General features: G+C 38.8%; 1 protein-coding gene across 3 annotated transcripts; it reads left to right on the forward strand.

The window, feature by feature from the left end:
* Positions 1–6,198: 6,198 nt before the first annotated feature.
* LOC121420079 (solute carrier organic anion transporter family member 2A1-like) lies at positions 6,199–22,260 on the forward strand. 3 transcript variants are annotated; one of them, XM_041614610.1, is made up of 11 exons: positions 6,199–6,535; positions 11,912–12,487; positions 13,520–13,678; positions 14,655–15,059; positions 15,358–15,522; positions 16,217–16,445; positions 17,296–17,449; positions 18,436–18,653; positions 19,045–19,109; positions 20,676–20,881; positions 21,653–22,260. In XM_041614610.1, exons 2-11 carry the CDS (start codon positions 11,920–11,922, stop codon positions 21,722–21,724), a joined length of 2,241 nt encoding a protein of 746 aa, XP_041470544.1. In that variant the 5' UTR covers positions 6,199–6,535; positions 11,912–11,919; the 3' UTR covers positions 21,725–22,260. The 3 variants fall into 3 exon arrangements, with proteins under 3 accessions (XP_041470544.1, XP_041470542.1, XP_041470545.1); XM_041614608.1 differs by lacking the exon at positions 6,199–6,535 and adding an exon at positions 10,213–10,547; XM_041614611.1 differs by lacking the exon at positions 6,199–6,535 and adding an exon at positions 10,214–10,540.
* Positions 22,261–23,539: the final 1,279 nt, after the last annotated feature.

Below are 23,539 nucleotides of genomic sequence, written 5' to 3' on the forward strand. Positions count from 1 at the left end.
GAGGTTAATAACACCAATTTGTCAATCCATTTTTTTAATGCTTTGGAGCGGCTTTCTTTGTTCTTTTGCTCAATAAGACAAAAATGCTATGTCTTGGAACGGAAATTTGAGTGTAAAAATGGGGTTCCCCTCCGCGGCACACACCCACTATGCATTATATGTACTGAGTGCCCCCCGGAAAGCGTCTAACCGTCGAACCAAAGATCGTGGGTTCGAGTCCATCCCGGTCGGATGACTGAAGCCTGTGCTTTGTGTGTAAACGTCTTTCCCCTGCCATAGATGCAGGCCATGTCACAGTGGAAAACACTCCGTCCCTCGGATAGGACGTTAAATGGAGGCCCCGTGTATAGGCGAATCACCGCCTTTGCACGTTAAGAACCTACTGTACTATTCGAATAAGAGTAGGGGGGAAACCCGGTGTCGTGGTCCACAGTGGCGGACCGTGACCCCGAGGAGACAAAGCTTTGGGGGGGGGGGCACGGCATTGTTCACACACAATGCAGTACCCGGCCCCCCCCCCCCCCCAATGCTTTGTCTCCTCCGGGTCACGGTCCGCTACTGGTGGTCCACCTGCACTCCCCAACCATTTATCATGCTCACGTCGTTATTTTGTATTCATAATGCAATAAGGTTCCATTGTTTATGGTATGATTTATTTTGTATATTGCTTATATAATCATGATAATTATGTCATATTTGATATTGCAATATTTTGAATGCAGTAATAAAAGCAAGCAAACAAACAAACAACACTCTTAAAGCTGGTCCATTCTACAGTTCTATGGGGTTGGATGCCTCTTAACATTTGCGTGTGGAGAATGCCCTCATTACAATAGGTTAGTTCTACATACCTTGCAGTTAATGTTGCATAAAGGGCACCATTCAGGGTCCAAACAAAGTAAACAATAAAGAGACGACCTATATTTCCATTGAAATTTATTTATTCCTGGTCTGAATATCTGAAGGGATATCTAGAACTTTGATCTAATTTGATACTCTTCAGTCAAATTGCTGTTAAAATTATGCATAAAACTACAATATCCCTTGTATAAAACGGATTGAAAAATCTTGCGTTTCTGGAATGCGATCTCGGACGCCACTGGTTGTATGAATGAAAATAACCCCGTTTCTGTCTTGAAAAGGGAGGGGATATCAGCCTGGATCGCAATGTTTCATGTTTGAAAGATGTTGTTTATTTAGAAGAGATTTTATTTTATAATACTGATAAATAATCCAAAGTCTTTTCTATCAGTTGACAGCGAATGACAAATGCGCGAATACAGACTTTATTGTGCCCAGGGTGTCGGAAAAGGCCTGTATACGCTAAAATGGAAGGCATCCTTCTGGCACAACCATGACAACAAAAGCAACAACCTGGAAATAAAATCCCATTCAAATTACTTGCTCTTTGTATATTATCTATGCTTATACTTAATTTATGCGCAGCTCAACAACAATGATTTAATTTTGTTATTTTGGATGCATGGAAGAGTATAACTAATATATAATAACTTTGTTTTTCATAAATGTGATGCTGACCTGACCAGACAATTTGCTCAAGTACACAGAATAGAAGAAAAAAAGTTTTCAGATAGACGAAATGAACATACAAATCATTCTGCCAAGAAGAAAGTTCAAAATTAAATACGTTTTATGACAATAACTTCTATCAATTAAGCAATCTTATGACAAAGTGAACATTCATTCATTCTTCTCTGCCCTTTTATCATACTAAAAAAATAATCACATTACATCGAAAAGCCTTGTGATATTCAATCAAATTTCTATCCACCGTCTGTATTCCTTTTCACGTAAATGCGTGGTCACACCGTCCGAGCGTTGTTGGAGCGGAGAGGAAAAATCATCACCGCTCGCTACCGATCACCATTTTCGATTTCAATTATTTTTATTTTGTTTTCGATTTTTTCCCCCAATTATGTGAGCGAAATTCGGCCCTCTTTACCTCCCGCTCCACGACCGCCCCAACAACGCTCGGGCGGTGTGACCATGCCTTTAACATGTACACAGCAAGTTATTGGGTGTGTGTGTGTGGGGGGGAGGGGGGGATTACAGATGAATACCCCACCCATGCAAAATGCAAATATAATGATATTGATCACACATTACTCCATATAATGAGAGTAGACTTGAGACCTTTGCGATCATCGTTCCCACTTGCTTTGGCTCAAAGCTATATGTGACAGCCTTGACGAAAAATTGTCTGTGTTTGATTAGGCATGAATAAATATTTTGTCTTTTTGGTGTCATCGTGTACGAGGGACTTTAGAGCATGTATATCAACATTAGCTGATGCGTTTATATTTTTGCATTAATTATAAATATTGATATATTCTTCCAAACGTCAAGTATTTCTTTGACCCAGACCTAACTCGAAAGGAAGAGGTTGAGGAGGAGGCCTAAAAAGGAGCAACCCCACACTGTAAAAACTGTGGTGTTAAACTGACACCAGTTGGTGTTGATAGAGGACCACACCCCGATGTGTTAAAATTACACCCTAGAGATTGAACGTAACTCCAAAGAGTGTAAATGTAACAACCAAAGGTGTTGCTTAACAAATATAGGTGTTAAAGGGGAAGTTCACCCTGAAGAAAACTTTGTTGTAAAAATAGCAGAAAAAATAGTAAAATATATTGGTGAAGGTTTGAGGAAAATCCGTTAAAGAGTAAGAAAGTTATTAGAGTTCAAAGTTTTGGATTTGTGACGTCATAAACGAGCAGCTGCCCCATGTGTTATGTAATATAAAATGCATTAATTTCAAATTTTGTATCGTCCCTGATGACTTAATTTTGTTTTCTATTCATGATCGGGTGTGAAGCGATTTGTCTATTGATATACAAAAGGTAGAGTGAAAACCATTTTAAATTTTCTGAGAAAATGACATTTCATTGATTTTTTACTTTACCATTCGCTATGTAAGAATGCTGCTCGCATTTGACGTCACAAATCAAATAATTGAAATTCTAATAACTTTTTAATTATTTGATGAATTTTTCTCAAACATTCGGCAATATTTTTTATTATTTTTTCTGCTATTTTTACAATAAACTTTTTGTCAGGGTTAACTTCCCCTTTAAACTAACACTGTCATTTAACACCGGTGTAAAATAACCGGTGTGGTCCACTATGTACACCGGTTAACACCACAGTTTTTGCTGTGCAGACTTATCTCTCAAATTATTTTTCATTTTTCTCCCCCGGCGGCGCTTTACATGGTTAATGTACCAACGGAGACAAAATTATCTACTTGGATACAAAATGATACAAACTATTGCACATTGTTATTCCGTATTTCGTTGAAACTAAAGTAACCATGGTAACGGGTTATATTTATGTTAAAGAACATTCGTACTTTGAATTCATGAACGTATATGAATGAGAGAGAGGGAGAGAGAGAGAGGGAGAGAGGGGGGGGGGGGGAGGCGAGAGGCAAATTGCGTGCAACACTTACAATTACATCAAATTTGAAAAACAAGCCATTGCTTTTTTTTTAGCATAACAGTACCAGAATACACAATCCTCAACAATAAAATGAGGGGGGGGGGGGGTCCATGTCCCGTTCACGTGCTACCCTTAAGAAAGGAAACACTCGATCGCCGGTAAGTGTATTTCGTAAACAAAAGAACGATATGATATAACCGTGAACTTTTGACAAGGTGACACAAACTTTCAATTGAATGATCACAATGCTTGAAAATAATTGAGCCATGTTTACTTTTTTAAATAAAATCAATTTAGGTTAGAGTCTTTTGTTGTCTATCCTTGGCGTTCATACCCATACTTCCGATTTAAACGGGTCAGTTTTCTGTATTTGCTTACATTTTGTTTGGTCCTCGCCTTTATATATTTGATATTCTTCAAACGCAACATTTTGTACCCTAAACGCGTTATCGAGATTGTGTCTGGTACTAGGAAAATTATCACATTATTATATTAAGGATATTTCAATCAGATATAATTAGAATAGCGAAATATCCTTTTATTCTGATTCATTATGAAAGATGAATATGAATAAATGGATTTAATGCTGGACCATCAGTGTCGTATAGCTGCAAGAAATCGAACCTATACGACCCTCTGACCTCACAGTCCCATGATTTAAACATTATAAAGGAAATATATCAGGAAAAGCAAAATGGTTTTCACACAGAGAGAGAGAGAGAGAAAGTGACCCGAAACAAATAGAGAGAAACTGGTATAGTTGAATACGTGAATATACGTGAATATACATAGGGCGATCGATTTAGATACATAATAACAAAAAACATTAATTTGTAGCGCAGCTTTGAGATGGATATTCAGCTGCGCTTGTTCGGAGCTCTTTTTACTTATGTCTGCACAGCAATGCCTGCACAGCATATTTTCTTAACTAAAGAGATATGTTTTTAATTTTGATTTGAAGAGAATGAAGTATGGAGAGCTTCTTATATCAATTATCAGGCTATTCCATAGTTTGGAGGCAGCAAGTGCAAATGCACGATCACCAAGTGTGACTTTTGTTTTTGTGAAATGGGATCTAAAACAATAATTCGTCGGCCTTATGCCAAAAGGGCCTTAACTGCTTTTGGCCATTCCGAGATAATGGCGTTTAAAGGTTTTGGCCTCTCTAATAATCAAAAGTTTGTGGTCGTTTTTTTTGCTTTTGAAGCCAATTTCGATAAACGTGTTAAGTTATTAAGTTTTACATGAAATGTGTTAAATTTATTATAAAATATTCAGAACCCCTAAAATCGGGTTAAGGCCCTTTTGGCATAAGGCCGATGAATTTATCTGTGGAACTTCGCAGGCTTCGACTGTGTGATTGGGTTTTAAATTTGAGTAATTCTGTAATGTAATGTGCATGGGGCATGACCGATTAGTGATTTATATACAATTAACAGAATTTTGAATGAAATGTTTTGACGTACAGGCAACCAGTGGAGTTCTCTCAGAAGAGGTGTAGTGGAACTGACTTTGGGACTCGGTAGATAAGTCTTGCACATGAATTTGGACTCTTTGTAACTTAGATATAAGTTATGCGGAATCAAATTCTGATGTCGGGTAACCTTATTCGCATACATTCGTAATTCCGAAGATTCGTTATTCCAAAGGTTCGGATATTCCGAAGGTTCGTATTTCCACAGGTTCGTAATTCCGAAGGTTCGTAAGTCCGAAAACGAAATGAAGTTCGCAATTCCGAAGGTTCGTTAGTCCGAAACAAAGTGAGGTTCGTAATTCCGAAGGATCGTTAGTCCGAAAACGTAATGATTAACGAACCTTATTTGTTTTCTGACTGACGAACTTTCGGAACAGCAAACCTTACTTCGTTTTCGGATTTAACGCCACAAATGTTCGGATTAACGAACCCATTAACGTTTTCGGATTAAAAAAACATCGAGGTATATGCAATTTACGTGTTTCGGAATTACGAACCTTCGGAATAAAGAACCTTCGGAATTACGAACCTTCGGAATAAAGAACCTTCGGAATTACGAACCTTCGGAATAAAGAACCTTCGGAATTACGAACCTTCGGATTTACGAAGTGTAACCCTTTAATTGCAACTACACTGGTCATCCAGCTGCTGGAAAAGAGCGAAATATATTCTTTATCAAATGTCTTCTCTGAATATGAAATATTTTATGATGATATTTAACAATATGGATATCTATTTGGTATTCAACTACCGCCTTGTGGTGAAAATTGTGCATTTTGGAGAAAACCACAAATTTCTTAATATCATTACGTAGGTTTTTAGGACAAAATTTAACGAGAAAGTCGTGTTTCATATTGCCCACTGATCTAAATAACCAAGTTGCCAATTTGTATCGTTTTAATGATCTCATATTTGAAACAGCCAAATCTTTTTATTCCTTGTTCGATTTATTTAAAATTTTCGCCATGGATTCCCTTTGAGGTTATTTTATTATCCTTGCATCGGTTTCCCTTGAAATGTGACTGGCATCGGTATTTATGAGGATAGGAAATTCCGATTTTCTGAAGACTTCAGGACCCCCACCCCCGTATGGTCACGGATCTTAATTTTGTTGTTAAAGTTTGAATGCTTCACTATTTAAACATTATTCTATTAGGCTTTAAACAGGTCGACGAACCCCGCCCCTCTCCATTTGGAAAACCTAGATGAGCGATCACTGTTTCATAAGATGAATAATTTTCCATTATGATAAATCCGACCGAATGCACTTTATTCCATTTAAGTTTTGAACAGGTCGTCAAAGATTCAATAGAGCAGAGAAATTGTTTCTTACCAAATGAATCGGATTCGGTACAATAAATTTAATTTCACCAAATAACGCCTTCTCACGTATAGTTAGCAAACAGTAGGTATATATTTACCTCGGACAAGTATATATATACTCTGTGGGATACGAGTTTTGATATTGATGTATTTTATGGCTTCGACGCGTGAAGGCGAGTTTTGAGACCGGATATAGGACAATTTGGAAAAGATCGGTGTGAAACAATCGAGGTTATCGACTGGAAGCGTCAGGTTGTCATCTCCGGCAAAGTAGTTCAGGTGAGTGAATATTCAAGAGTTTAGAAAATTACTGAAGATTTTTCGTTTCTATACTATGCAATGAACACTGGAGCGTTCGAACTCGTAGCCTTCTAGATGCGACGATGGCAATTTTAAAAAGAAAACTAATTACGTTGATGAGCACCCTTTTATTCCTCGCTACGACTGGGACTTCCCAGGGTTTGGCGCAAAGATTTCCCACTTCGTAGACGATGAATTATTAAAGTCGTTCCCCCTTGCTCTAGATATGTTGCATAGTTTGTGGGCTGCATGAAGCTAGAGATAACTTGGCTAATACATCGCTAAACTCCGGTGTGTATGACATAGAAAATGTTCGATAGAATTGAAAAAAAATGAAAAAGATATGCATTGAAATACTATATATGCGCATTTGCTTTTCATGAATCTGCTCTTGCGATATTGCTCCTTTAGGAAATCTGCACATTAAGATACTCTATTCTCAAACCCGCTAAACCTAATACCGGTCCTAAATGTCTAGCATTAAGCCCCATTAAGCTTATGTAAGTGTTTTGATTTAGTTTTCTCAACTAAAAACCACATACAAGCCAAATCCAAAATATAGGTTATACTACCTTGGTAACACGATTAACGCAAGGGCACATATTATGTTGTCATGTACGTAGCTCAAAAGCATGTATTCAACTGGAAATCTTTCAGAGTAAGTTCATCATTGCATGCCGAACTGAATGGAATGCTCCTTCAACATGACCTTTGCCAAATAGAGGGATTTACAGATAATGGGCTTTCATTGACATGATCCAAGTGTTATTGTGGTGGGTTTTTTTTGTATTTTATTCTTTACCGTGTTGAACTCACCTGTATGCGAGCGACGAACTTGCCCTAGTTTTCTGATATCGGCTGCATTCTCAATATTCGATTCACATATAACTATTATGCACATATGCACCCATGGAAAGCATTTTACTGACTTGAAATATTTATTTCAGCTAATCTGCGTGTTGTTTCATTTAACAACTGGCAAGAATTCCTTGAAATGTTGCATGAACTCTTTGAACGGAATATAACTGTGTTACAAAATTAGTAAGATTTCCACTTGTGTACAAAGGAGGATTGATTTATATAATCATGACCATAGTTTGAAAAAGTGATAACTTTGGCTTTAACCCAATCGAATTCATTTTACCCTAAATCTTGCTCAACTTTATAGCAAATGGGAATCAAAATTGACGATCTAACTTTGTGTATATAAGAGCATGAAGCATCACTCGTAGAATGAGACCAAATTCTATGTCAAATGTATCATTATTCTACATTGTATTATATGTACCAGCGTGGCGCTGATGCAGCAGAAATCTGCTCTGCCGAGTTCCTATACGGGAGTTAAATTAATAATTATGTCAAATTTTTTCGTTAAAACATGGATCCTACTAGAACAACACCGAGATGCGGCCATTAAAGTAGGCATTGTAAGTTCGATGCGAAGGCAAGGAATCAAGACATAAGTTCAAAGTCCCCAAACTTCATATTTGACATGGAAATGATTGCTAAATACACCGTCCATAATTATTTGCAATCCATTATCCGAACCCACTTATTACACTTGGGACGTTCTCAAAGGCTAAGTGCATTGATATAGCAAATTGTTCAATGGGGACAGATTCTAGAACATTTATAGTGAAGGTATTGAAAATGCCCGTCAAATCACAGTTGAACGGAACAAGAGGCGTTTGTCGAAAATTTCTGAACCGGGACAGCAGATTATCCTAAGATTTGGAACTGACGAAGAATTGCAAATAATGTCGTTTATCCAAAAGCCTGGATGAAATTGCTGCTTAGATTCAACAAATTTCGACAAAGACTGCTTTGTCATGAAGGGCTTTTGAGAATAGATTCTCTATGTTTAGTGTTTCCAAAAATTGCTCAGAGTTATAGTTTTCAGTTTCAGATTTTTAAAATGTTATGTACTCCCCAAGGAGTGGAGGATGTGCACACATTGTTTGCGGGATTGACTGATTAAATCCGATGACCGGAGCAATGATATATCTGTAAAGCGCTTAGGCACGTCATACCGAGGTATTAAGCGCTATAAGATAACAACAATTAACAACATCCATATTTCTAATGCGCATATATCCTCTCCAAGGAATGCTCAATGCTCCTGACAATTCAAAATGAATTATATTCAACATAATAAACAGATGATTATAAAAAATACTTTGTTATACATTTATAAAATATGACACCATAAACTAATTCTTATATAGGGAGAGTGGTTTATTTGGGTAAACGTAATAAGGACATTATGAGACATATAGGTTTTCAAGTTTGTTTGGAATTACTGAAGAGAGGATGATAATTGAACAGTATGGGGAGGTGAGTTCCGAGGACCGGGGTGCAGCAGCAAATTAAGGCTGCTCTGTTTTTATTCTGGGTTCTTTTACTTTGATAGAACCAGATGAGCGAAACCTATATAATAGTAAACGATGGATGGATGAATGAGAGGGGAATATAAGAAGGGCCAGGTTATGAAGTGAACGGTAGATCATTAATAATGCGTTGCTCTACGGGAAACCAGTAAAGGTTGTTCAGTAGTTGGGTAGTGCGGGTCGAAGCTATCATAGGTTTTGTATTGATTCGAGAAGTGGTTAATGTGTGAAACCGATGTGACCGAGGCTCAACCTTCAGGGTGGTTAATTGTCATCTGATTTACATGTAATTATTAGTTACTATTGTCAGTTATCTGGATCTTTCAGCATAAATGTCGAAACAATATGACCCCCATATGCTGTGGCTTTCCTTGTGGCATTTAGAATTAGATTTTGATTTATTCATTTTCCGTTCACAAAGCACAACAGAATCAAACAATAGTCAAATTTAAAGTACAACATCAATCGAAATAAGGAATAAACAATGAGAACTAATGCCAACTAAAGTAACTTTGACTATAATAACTATATAAAACAGAACGGAGGGGCTTGCCAAGAAAAGCGAAGCTTGTATGGGAGGCAAGCCCCCGTAACTTAGTTTCAATATGTATATTACACAACTATAGTATAAAGGAGAGTCGGAAGACAGTTTAAAAGGAGGCTATACAAAATATCGAAGGTAACAACGAAAGAGTGAACCAAATTAGAATAAATGATAATAGTAAAAACAATAAAAATGATAACAACATGGTTACAATAATTGTGATTATGAGGGAAGAACAGAGAGGCAAATTTAGGGAGAGAGAGGGGGTGCAGGTACAATTAGAGGTGCAAAGAGGAGCATGGCAGGTGCGGAAACAGGTCGGCAGGTAAGTTGTATGCTGGAAGGTAAAAAACAATAAAAAATAAACAAAAATGGAGAGTGCGAAGGGCGGGGGCTAGATGTGCTTTAGCAACCATGTAAGATCTATCTTAGCAGTGTCTTCATAAAATCAAATTTCTGAAAAAGGGCAATGTTGGACTCAACTACCGTGCATATCCTTTCTACTTCATTGTGCTTGCTGAAAAAGTGCGGATCCGTGTGTGCGACAATTAAAGCGATTCTGAATCCGCCACAGATCACAAGTTCAAAGGTGCATGTCAAGTTGCTATTCCGGGATATGTTTGTCTGTAATATCTCCTATTATTCAATTGAGGAAAAAAATACACCAATTCTCCCATGTCAATATCACCTTTGTCACATGATGCGTTTGGTCATGGACTGCGTAACAGAAATTATATTGTTGAGAATGAGAGGGCTAAGTATTTGAAGGGTGATTATTCAGACCTGTAAGGACGTGTACGGTTAGGCCTACAGTTCTTAAGCTTTGCTGGATATATGTTTGTTGGCCATGGGAAGTGTTCTACCCGATGGTTTTCTGTAGTGTTTAAGGATAAACTGAGGCCAATGGACAGAGTAGATTGATTTCGAACAAGGATTGTCCTCGCATGTTTATGATAACAGTGCTCAGATGCTAAATAGTGTTTGCGCCGAGTCTCTCCGTTGGAGTTTAGAAGACATTAAGATAGATGTGACTTATCTTGGAATGTCTGATTGGTAATGTGTGAGTATGGTTGTATATGCGCTTTAGTGAGCGAGAGGACGTAGGCAATGGCGTAACGTGAGTCACGGCATTGGGGGGGGGGGGCACCAGCAAAAAATTGAGTCACTTGATGAGCGCGCTCAGTTACCAGGTAGGACGTGCCATTAAATGGATATGTATCTCACTGATCAAATAATGCGAGCGCGAGCTGAAAATGTTTGATATTCAGACCTGGAAAGGGACATTATAAGCAAATTTTTGTTATCTTGTTACGTACCGGTCTTGCTAAACAAACAATACGAGCGCAAAGCGCAAGCTGAAATTTTTGCACATATCGACCCCAAACAGGGACATTTTAAGGACTATATTTTAGGAATCTATTAAGAGTGTACATATCTCACCATAGTCATCTAATGCGAGTGCCAAGCGCTTGCTGATTTGGTTAGAATCACATCTAAACACATGAAGCACTTTTTGTAGTCATTGTAATCATGATCATCATACGCATCTCACTAATCAAATATTGCGAGCGCGAAGCGCGAGCTGAAAATATAAGAAATTCAGACCTGAAGAGGGGCATTCTCCGGCTTGTTTGTAGGAATTCAATGAGACCATACGTATTTCACTAACGAAATGATGTGAACGCGAAGCGCGAGCTGAAAATGTGTGATATTCAGATCAGAAAAAAGGACATTTTAAGGACGGATAATAGGAATTCATGAAGAGCAGACAACCCTCACCAATCCTTTAATGCGAACGTAAGCACGTACGGGAAATGTTTTATATTATGACCTTAAAATGGGGCGATCACTTTAAGTAGTGATTAAAAAGAAGCATATGTCACTACATAAAACAATAATAGCTCGAAGTGCAGGGAAATATATTTGGTGTATATTGACTTCATTTGACAACGTCATGTCTCTCAAATATATTTGAAAACTATAGTATTCCGAAAAAAATTGATCTATTATATCTAGTTAAACAGACAATGCGAGCACCAGGAACAATGAAGACATAGCCCTGAGCAAATTATGTTTCATAAAGTTATGATTTTTTTAATGTTATATACAGTAACATAACATAATTATAATATAACTTTATAATGAACAATAATTTCTTCTTTCCCACTACGATTCTCTTCCTTTCTTCCTCTTTTTCCCGTTTTTTTTCCGGCCGATGGGGGGGGGGGCGGAACGTTCCCCCATGCCCCCCGTAGTTACGCCACTGGACGTAGGTGTATAGGTTTGTAGACCAAGAGCAAGGCACCTGTATAAAAAAATCTTCACCAATATACAAACATTGTCAAATGCTTTGCAAATGTTCTCTTAAGTATCCACGATATCTATATGATGATAAATTTCTCATCGTGCAATCTCATTCCAAAGGTGGAGATATGACTGATTACAGCACCAACAACAACAACCGAGGCAATAAGACAGGGTCCAGGAGACAAGATGTCCACAAAGATCCTGACAGGATTCCTCCAGAGGACATTCTATGTTGCTGTCCGCCCACCTGCGCTCCATCCTGGATACAAGGACTTGCCAACCCGAAGTTTTTCACATTTCACATGATGGTAATCACCTCATTCGCAATGATGTCGTACGTTTACATCGGCGCCGTCCTTACTACCATCGAGCGGAACTTCCAGCTGGACAGCGCCCAATCCGGTGCCGTCACCATTGCAGCAGACATTGTCAGCACCCTATTCGTCATCCCCCTTAGTCACTATGGCCATATGGGGCATCGTCCTCGTTGGATCGGAACAGGGATGCTGGTGACTGCTGTCGGCACCATGATATGTTCTTTCCCTCATTTTCTCACGGATCCCATCGACCCGAAGGTCATCCTGACCGGATCTGTTGACGCGGTTGAAGATCTATGCAGTGCTGGTGATGAAGGTCTGAACGTATACGAAGCTTCACAGTCCTGGTCAAATGCATCGGATGGTCATTATGGAGGTGCGTACAAAAACGTTACAGTGATACTCTGAAGATAGGTATAGTGTTTAGAAGCGCATAAGGACATTTCTCAGAAAAGAAGTAGTGACTAGAACCTTCTTTGTCCTGAAATTGGATCTTGTTAAGGTTGGTCAAAGAAGCTGAAAATAGTTTGTAAAAGGTTTTGTAAAGAACCCATAAAGGTTTCCTTGTAGACCACCATTAAGTAAAAAACCCGTTTCTAAAGGACTATTTAGAACCATTTTGCGCTTCTTTCAAGGACCTTGAAATATTTCAAATATGGGACAAAGAAGGGTTCTTATACAAACATATTTTTTCATAGAGTGATACAAGAATATCTTATCAATAAGAAACAGATAAATAGATAAGGATTCGAGTTGGACACCGAAGAAATAAGTTGAGTATAGGAAAGTCAGTAAATAGGGTCGTGTGGTCCAGTGGTTAGAGCATTGGACTTATAATCGCAAGGTTGTGAGTTCGAATCCCAACTCTGCCATTGTCTCCACTTTGATAAAAAGGCCCAAGAGTGATATCTGTCGACTATTACGTCAGCCACTATGACTGATTAACCTAGACGTAAAATGTTTCCATCAAGAAGGAAATTGGTTATATACCAGCTTGGCGTTTACCAGCAAAAAAATGCTGTCCTGCCGAGTTCCTACGGGAGTTACCACAGACAAACAGAAAAATGCCATGCTGAGAATCAATTCAGATCAGGTTGAGGAGTGTTTAACCTTACTACTTCTAATCTTTTCCCCGTTTCCCATTTTAAACTACCAATTTAATTGATGTTATATTCTAGTTGTAATATTATTGCGTTAAAGTTCTTAATAATTTGGTCTGTACATTTATAACAATGACAAAAGTATGATTTTAGATAATAATAATATGGGTATGTTTACCCAGGGAAGCCACATCAGTTCTAAAAACTGTTATCCAAGCGGGCCATGCTATTATTATTATAAATGTCAGTTAATGTCCTAGAAATGGAAATTAAGTATCACAATCTCTTTCTTACATTGTGTTACTTAGTCCATCCCGAGGAAAGATCTTCGAAGGGTGACCTAAGGAGTGTGTGGTGGATCATCTTCGGTCAGATCATAAGTGGTATAGGGAACGCCCCTTTCGTCGCTCTTGTCGTTACCTACATCGACGATAGTGTCAAGAAGCACAATATCACTGCTTACACAGGTATATTAGTGTTCCCCATGTGACTAGCTCATGTATGTTAAGGATATCTTCAACGTGATCGAAACAATAGATTCTTCTACAATAACTTGAGACCATTGGTAAATGGTAAAGAGTAGTAATTTGTTTTACCTGATTACAAAGAAAACACGAACGAAAGCAAATAGCCAGAGAACCGACAGCTTAAGGTCCTCTCCGAGGGACCTGGTAATGAGGATCAATGCCTTACCAAAGATCGTTAGCGTACCAGTGGTTAATCGAACTCGGGTCACTGGAATCCGAAACCCCCGCGCTACCGACCGAGCTATCGCTCCTCTATTGGAGCAGCCCCTATGAATCTTTTTTTTTTTCATTCAAATGAACTTTGTGTAGGGGGTGGAGTGGTCCTTTAAGCGTTTTGCCACCGTGGACACTGACACTGTATCAAAGTATCTAAACACAATGCTAACCATGGCTACAGTCACATTTCATCAATGGGCCAGACTCCAGACCGATCAGACCAATGTCGAATAGGATACCAACTATCTGTTCGGGTCTGTATCTTTGGTGTGACTGCATAAGTCCGAACAACTGTTTGTGCGGCGGCCTTCAGCGCTGAGAAACCTTGCTCAATGCACACTGCTGCTTCTGCTCAATCCATTTCTATAATATATAGTAGACTGTGGCGTTATCATAAAAGCCTCTTTGAAATCCTTACTGTCGCGAAGGCACTTAAGGTTATGACATCTTGTAATTGGATAAGAACATTTTTTAGGTCAGGCCAAAGCAGCATCTTGCTAATCCTTCATCAAAATTTAAAGACACTTAATTAAAACCTCGACAAAGATACCTATTCACTAAGTACGCCTTAACTCAAATGTTAGATTGGGATGAAATTATTTTCTTTGGTGTCTTATCCTCTGATTTCGATCCTCAAGTAGGACGTCTTTGCGATTATCGCTCAATCTTGATTATTTTCCTTGTATTCCTTCATTTTCAGCTGTTCTTTTCATGGCGTTCACATTCGGTCCGAGCTGTGGCTTCCTTTTTGCTGCCTTCACAACGCGCCTGTACGTCGACTTCGATCGCGTGCCGAGTGACCAGATTCCCAAGATCAGCCAAAACGACCCTCGCTGGATCGGAGCCTGGTGGCTTGGGTTTGTGATCCTAAGCATCATCCTGGTGATTCTCAGCATTCCTATCTTCTTCTATCCGAGAATACTGCCCTCTGCGGTGAAAAAGTGGAAGGAAGAGAAAAAAGACGCAGAGGCTGGTGAAGAAAACCAGTTGAATCGAAAGTCTATGACTGTGGATGAGGAGGAGGAGGACAATGATCTGCGGGAGAGAAGCGGGTCAATATACGCACATCTCGATGGAGGCAATGCAGTGGAAACGGTTATAAAAGGTATTAGGGACTTATTGGTACAGGACGGGAGTGTTCCCGAGTGTGACTCAACGGAAGAAAATGATGAACCAAGCCGATGCTTTCTCTTTCTGCAATTATTGCATGGCTTAATCACGAGAAATAATGTAGAGAATGTGGCAACATATTATAATGATATATATTTTTATAATGATATTTAGTACTGGTAAATAATATGATTAACAATAGTAGGCATAATATGAATAACGACTGACTTGCAAAAAACAGTTATTATATCTGTCAATTACATAAATCACAAATTTTGCTTTTTCAACATTAGGTCCACTTCTTGCAATGAAACGTCTCGTCTGCAACCCTACCAACATGTGTCTCGTTGTTGATGAAACGGCCTTCATATCACTCATTGCCGTATTCGCAGCTTTTGGGGTCAAGTACACCGAAACACAATTCTCACTCAGTCCCTCAGAAGCTGCGCTCGTTACAGGTGAGTACTGACCACTCTACATCTACTGCTGTTAGTCCAGTGGCGCCACAATACCATGGAGCCCATTGCAGAAAGATTTTCGTTTAATCGCGGCTCGAAAAATCAAGCACAAGTCCTGAATACTCGCGTTTCATTGGTTGCAAATCAAATTGTGAATGATTTTTGTAGTGGCGTTTGATTACAACTCTATCTGCAATGGGTCTCCCGGTAACTAACAAAGCTGTGGAGTAGTAAGCCATCGTATGTAAACAGCGGTTCAATTCCCCTATCAAATCTGACCTTCCCTAAATGGTACGAATCTATATACATATAGTGTTTTTTTTTTACTGCAGCTAACTGCTTCAAGTGGGGGGGGGGGGGATTGAGGGGATTGATCATTGAATTTCTTCTGAATGATCAAATACATTCTCCTTACACTTAAACCTGTACCAAGGGCCGCGGAACCAGGGGGGTGGGGGACTTCAGCCCCCACTTTTTTCCCAAAACCGTGTACAAAAACGTAAAAATGGCCATATGATTGTGCTTTTTAGCATGGTCAGCCCCCCATTTTGAAAAACGTTCCGCGACCCCTGTGTACATATAGTCTAAGAATTTTGTAACCGCTTTCCCCTTTAAAGTACGTCCACCATAACTTTTTTAAACTGAGGTGTTACCAGCATATCCTCAAATCCTTTTATTTCCTTTTCCTTTGCAGCCATAGTTCTAGGTCCGTCAAATATTATCGGCAATATCTTCTCCGCGTACATTTGTAGAAGATTTAGATTGAACTCCAAACAGTGTGCTCTTTTCGCCCTGGTGTGTGCCATTCTTGGTTTCATTCTTTATCCCATGGGGATGCTCCTGGGGTGTGATAATGTTCCTATTGCGGGGGTGACCCACTCCTATGACGGCGTACCAACCCACCCCGACTATTCTTCTATAAGGTAAGGTTACCCATTGGTTTATGAATGTTCAAAGAATGAGTGTTATCATTATCAATATAGATCAGTATTGTAATATCTAATCGTAGTTAAGGGTTGATCCAGCCAAAATGATAGGAAACACATTATTCCATGAAAAATGATGTAAAGAGACACAACTACATTTTGACACTTACTAAGGTTGAAAATGCCACTACACTGCAAAAACTCTGGTGTTGATTTAACACCAGCCCGGAATCTATATATTTTCACGCCAGAGAAGTGTTAAACAACACCAGTTTCGTTTCGGTCTAACACCAGATAGGTGTTTATACAACACCAATTAGTATTAAAACAGCATCGGTTTGATTCTCATGGTGTTGTTTCAACGTGCTTCTCTGGTGTGGACATATATAGATTCCGGGCTGGTGTTAAATCAACACCGTTGTTTTTGCAGTGTATGGACCTAGAGTAAAACTAAAACAAACATTGGTTACTACATGAAATCTGCGAGTATAGGTAAATAAAAACCGATCAATATAAAATCGTACATTTTCCTTGTAAGTGGGACGTGTATTTGGTCTTTTAAAAAATCGTTAATGTTGTCGTAAACATGTTCGCTTCATGATTTTTTTTGTAAATTGAATTGCTTTCGTGTTTGATTTCTGAATAAAATCTTTCTATGAAAGAAAGAAAAAGTTAATGTTGGAATAAATGTACTTCCAATAATGCAAGTACAATGCATCTATACAGTATACATTGTTATACCGGTATAGTTAGTCATCTAACATTGAAGTTGACTAGTTCAGGATACGTGTCATTGTCATAAACACCATACATGTACATAACTGGAATACTATCATTATTATTTCAGTAACGGATGTAATATACATTGCGCATGCTCAGATGAAGTCTTTCAACCAGTGTGTGGTTCAAATGGTTTGACCTACATTTCACCTTGCCATGCAGGATGTACGAAAGAACTCAATCTTGAGTTTAATGGGACCACAGCAATGCCAAATCCTTTTGTAAGTACTTGCATGTGATATTTTTTGCTATTCATATAGTCATGACAGTGTGTCCCTTTTTATTGTATTCACAATGCTATTCTTTTTTTAAAGAAGCCCCGCCCCTACAAAAAAGAGAAAACCCGCCTATGCCGCACGCGCGCATCATAGATACCTTTTTACATGGCGCCTTTCCAGTGGTTCAGTGAGACACACACACCAAAAAAAAAACAACGAAAGGGCCGAGTTTTTGTTACAGGTACACCATTTCGGAAAATTTGGTAGATAGCGAAGCAAACGTCTTTCAAATAAAGAAAATATAGAATGTATATAATATATACATTATATATTTTCTTTATTTTCTCTTCAATGTTTTGAAAATTTATTATATCTATTAATCTATTTTTTCTTGGAGGGAGGGTACTGGTTTAATATGAAGACTGGTGTATTGTGTGATAAAACCAGAGTATAGATTCAGTATAACAACAAACGAATTGAAATTAAACGGAAATTTATTAGATCATTAAATTATCAAACTTTTTAATAACCATTTCACGACCCTGAGTAGGCGTGCAAACTGAACACCGACAGTATAATTGATTCGAGAATAGGAGATATATTCACTAATTGGAATTATAAAGTTTCATTAACTTTCGCGATCATCATACAGGATGGTTAAAGGTTTTCAGCTCCAGAATTATCACATTTATCACATTTATGACTTTTTTTGACGGGGGGGGGGGGGGGGGTGCTGATATAAACTGGAAAAAAAGGTGGGAGAATTCCACGAAAAAATGGAGGTCAATTTGGTCCCGAGAAAGATGAAAAGCAAATAAAATTTTTTTTACACTACACGTCATTTTCAAGAATACGTGGGGATGCTGGAGAATAATAGACTCAGCCCCGCCAAGGAAATACCCCGTAGATTAGGGCTTCCACCGGACCATGACTCTGTCGCTGACTCTTAAACCATTGAACCTTATTTTGTTTATTGTTCTTCGGCACAGACCAATGAATATAATTACAGCGACTGCAGCTGCATCAGTATGACCAACACCTCGACAACAAATCTTTTTGAGTCTTCAACTTCCGGTTCTGTTGATGCTTCGGCCGGAAAGTGCCCCGATCCAACCTGTCAGGGGGTCATCCCTATTTCAATCCTGCTTTCGGCTATCTTCTTTCTACAGTCGGCTTCGACCAACCCGATTACGTATATTGCTCTCAGGTAGGTATCAAAGACCTTGTCACATTCAGAGTGTGTACGGCTTCCTTGCGATTTCACCATAAATTCGCTTTTTATCAATTTGATGTACTTGATCACATTTCCATATAAACAAAACATTGTGGATTTTCAGAAAACTGCAGTGAAAGAGGCACATATTTTTTTAGGGGGGGGGGTGGGCAAGACTTAGGATCGGTTTTGAAACCCTGAAACCCTTCCGGGAACCCTTCCCTCTATTTTGATTTATCAACGTATTGATCGTCCAAAATAAACACACAAATAACACCCTTTTTCATCATAAAGCAGATTGTTATGGTGATATAATTTGTACATTATTTATTTCGTTTTTGCAACCATATAAATCTATAATGCTTTTCGTTCTTGCCTATAATAGATGTGTAAGAGAAGAGGATCGATCGATGGCTATCGCCTTGAGATCGGTATCGGCGCATTTCCTTGGTAAGAATAAATTATTTATTTATTACTATTTTCTGTATTCTTTTGATCACTCTTATCTCAACAGTGCAAAATATACAGTAACTATTTCAATTTTTTTTTTATATAAGTTTACTTAATTTTTTCATCGTATCCATGGTGGTCAACAACTGGGCGTTGTGGCGTGCGCCTGTAATCCAAGCTGTGGGGAAGTTACAAATTGATGCAGAGGTTCGAGCCCTGATCACGTCTTTCGGATGGTGACGTTAAAGGTCGGTCCCAGACGTAAATAATCATACCTGATTGATACACGTCTGACAAAACTCAAATACACACACATCCATATTTCTCATTTGAAGGTGTTGAAGGATGTATATGTGCGGGTGTGTTCATGATCGGAAGAAGATAATGGATGAGATCGATGTGGCTGTGTGTGTGTGTGTGTGTGGAGGGCGGGTGGGGGTACAGAGAAAGAGAGAGGGACTGTGTGTGTGTGTGTGTGAATTTTGGCATAAGAAATGAACAAGGGGGTGGATGTCGCCGAATGAGGTGATGGGGTGTGTGTGTGTGTGAGAGAGAGAGGGGTAGGGAGAACGCGAGAGGGTGTGTTGGTTTGTGTGTGTGTGAACGAAAGGAACAAGAGGATGTATGTTGCAGAATGTGATTGTGTGTGTGAGTGTGTGAGGGTTGTGAGAACGAGAGGGAAAATGTGCGTTTGTGGGTGTGTGTGCATGACAGGAATAAAGGGTGGATGTCGCCGAATATGCGTGTGCGTAAGAGGGGGGGGGGGGGGGAGAGGGGGAATTGTGTGTGTGGGTGTGAGCGCATGAAAAAGAATGGGTGGATTTCGCCGAATGTGGCGGTGGTGTGGGTGTGTGTGTGAGAGAGAGAGGGTAGTGAGAACCCGAGTGTGTGTGTTGGTGTGTGTGTGAATGAAAGGAACAAGAGGATGTATGTTACCGAATGTGCTTGTATGTGTGCGTGTGTGGGAGTTGTGAGAACGAGAGGGAAAATGTGCGTTTGTGGATGTCTGTGCATGACAGGAAAAAGGGGTGGATGTTGCCGAATATTGGTGTGTTTGGGTGTGCGTGTGTATGTAAGAAAGGGGAGGGATTGAAAAAGAGAGGGGGAACTGTGTGTTGGTGTGTATATGACAGAAACAGGGTGTGGGTGTTGCGCAACGTTCGTGTGTGTGTTTTTTTTTTGGGGGGTGGGGTGTTAGAAAAAGACGAGGAAGGGGATTTGTGTGTGTTCTCACCAACCCCACCCCAAAAAATGAATAAATAAATAATAATAAAAAAATAAATAAATAATGGACTTCGTTGAGATTGTTTTTGTGTGTAGAGAAGAAGAGCACGCGAGAGAGGTAATGCGATTAATATAATATGCATATGGCGATGAAGTATCTGTTTGCTGTAGGCCTGTGTTAGATGGGGGGGGGGGGTAGAGAAAGAAGTGGGGATTGGTAATTTTGAGGGATAGAAAGGGAAAGAGCAGGAGATACAGTGAGTAAGGTCCAATGTGGGCGTGTGTGGTACTGAAAGAGCACGAAATTTTTAAAAGATTTTATTCCACCCTTTTTCTTTTCAGGTTTCTTCCCTGCTCCGATCTATTTTGGCGCCATTATCAATTCGGTATGCATCCACTGGCAGATAACTGATGGCGACAGAGGTTCTTGCTGGGAATACGATAACAGACGGTACAGAATGGCCTATTTTGGTAGCGCCATGGCGCTTCAGGGAGTGGCTTTGATCGCGGTAATCTGCATGTATTTCTTTATCAAGGAAAATCTACGGGTAAGGACAAGATAGTGATGATCATGGTGGTGGTGGTGGTGATGATGATGATGATAGTGATGGTGATGGTGGTGATGATAATGATGACGATGGCGATGATGATGGTGTGAATGAAGGTATTATAAGAGGCCAATTAGGTTTGGATAATGACTGAAATTCATGAACCCTTCTTACATGTCCGGAAAGACACATTTCATTCTAAAAACGAAATGTTAGTTCAGCATTTGAAGGGTGTAGAGGAATTGTTTTTACCACTTTCAGTGGTTCGACTCGGCACTTAAAATTTTAGAGTCAGCTTTACGAAAGGTTGGATTTTTCGTTTGGAAAAGGTTGTCACTCCTCTAACCTTTCAAACGTTTATTTAACATTTCATATTTTAGAGCTCAGTGTTCATTCACCGTCGGTAAAGCCTGTTGTACGGGTCGTGAGGTCCAGTGGTTAGGGTGTAGGACTCATGATCGCAAGGTTGTGAGTTCGAATCCCCACTCTGCCATTATTGTCTCCACTTTGATAAAAGACCGAGAGTAATATCTGTATCAATAATTAATTAATTAATTAATAATGTCTATAACGTCAGCCAATCTATGACTTATTAAATTAGACGTGAAATGTTTCCTATGGGTATTTGGTTTTATTATATACCAGCTTGGCGTTTATCAGCAAAAAGCTGTCCTGCCGAGTTCCTACGGGAGTTACCATACACAAACAAACAAAATGATACATTATTTACTTTTCTTCTTTTGTTTCACTCGTTTTTCTTAACCCTTTTAGAACAAAAAGGTAAAAAGCGACGGTCGCTACAACAATTTGGAGGAGAAAGAACGGATGGCTATTGTGGACTAGAATGGAACTTCGTAATTTCACCATAATCGTAGCCATCTAGCTAAAACAGTAGGATTGCCAATAAACTGTCATCGCGCGTCATTGAAAGGATGCTATATGCGCCTGGACAAAATACATAATTTATGTTTCCAAGGTTGTTCGTGACATCTCACTATATTCATAAAAGACGACTAGTACGGTGACCTGTTCTTGTGTGCGAAAACGGGGCCGTTTCATAAAGCTGTTCGCAAGTTAGGGTAAAGTACTAGTTCACCCCTTAAAAATGTTGATTTGAATAAATCGGATGAAAAATATGGAAGTTTTGACACTTTAAAGTTTCGCCTATTTTCCACAAAAACAGTTATATGCATAACTCAGTGATATTCAAACGAGACAGACGACGATGTCCCTCGATATTCCTTTTTGTTTTTTTTTGTTTGAATTAATATTTCACTTTTTACGTTTTGATAGGGCCAACTTGACGGAACCATATAGTATTAGAATAATACTGATTCCAGGTGTTCAGAGAGGAATCAATCTTTGTTTCACTTGACAATGAGGAGAAAAATTACAATATTCCACATTTTATGTAATAAAATACAAAGAAACAGTGAGCGGATGACGTCATCAGTCTCCCTATTTACATACTGACCATGATGTGCATATAACTGTTTTGTGAAATTAAGCGAAACTTTAACATGTTGACTCTCTTATTTACATATTTTGCTCGTTGGATTTTTCTCTTATTGTTCAAATCAACTTTTCGTTGGGGTGGACTTGTCCTTCAAGAGCGATTTTAAGAACGACTGGTGACCCTTTGTTACGCGCTAAATTATCACCAATGAACGTTTAATGTTGAATATCATTTACCACAAGAAAAGATCACCAGTCGTTTTTAAAGTCATCGTTAACTTACGAACAGCTTTATGAAACGTACCCCTGATTCCCAATCTATTTGGTTTCCCATCAAATAACAAAAATGATCTTTAAATAAGTGTTTGGTACTGCAAAATCGTGAAATCTCCTTAAAACGGACATAGGTAAGTTTTTTCTGGCATGCACTCTTCGGATATTTGAGTAGGACGAATTCTTTCAAACTTGATGTGAGTTCACTCAAATTGACCTTACTCGAATTCACTCGATTTCATGGCGGCTCACTATAAATCGTGTATAACCTAATGCGTAGTCTAACCTACGAAAAAGTTTTAAGAAAAGCCATCCGGGCACGGCTGGTTCAGAAAACTGTTTTAAATAGTAAGTCGCAGTTATCTCACAGTTAACGTAAAGGGTTCCATTTTATTAAGACTTGTTATGATAACAAAATATACAATTTTATGACGAGTAGGAGAGCTGATAATATTTCTCAATTCCCTTTTCTTATGCTTCTGCATTAAGTCATGATTATGGCATATTTTTTATGCGTGTATAACACGTCTCTCCTATAACAAAAATTTGTTAAATAATTGATAGTACTAGTCATGAAAACAGTAGTCAACTGATCATATTTCTACATTTCCTTGGACATGTTTGGGGACAAAACTTTCATGAATATAATATCATTGGAGATATGCACCTCATTCATAGCATATTCATGGGGACATTCTTATAATAGGGTTGAAGTGAGGAAATAGTTAACCTTCGCCCAATGGGGTCACGTGCCTTCTAGTAGTGGGATTTTATATTAGTTTTTGTTCTTATTATTGTACTAATGGGCTGAAAGAAGAAGTGGTGCTCTCAGGTATATCTTATAAATGAATATAAATATTTTGATACCATATTAATGTGGTATGTCTTCACGTTTGGATAATCAGTATATTCCTTACATAGGCGGCGGAA

Source organism: Lytechinus variegatus, chromosome 8 (genome assembly GCF_018143015.1).
Source record: "Lytechinus variegatus isolate NC3 chromosome 8, Lvar_3.0, whole genome shotgun sequence".
In the NCBI taxonomy this organism is placed as follows: domain Eukaryota; kingdom Metazoa; phylum Echinodermata; class Echinoidea; order Temnopleuroida; family Toxopneustidae; genus Lytechinus; species Lytechinus variegatus.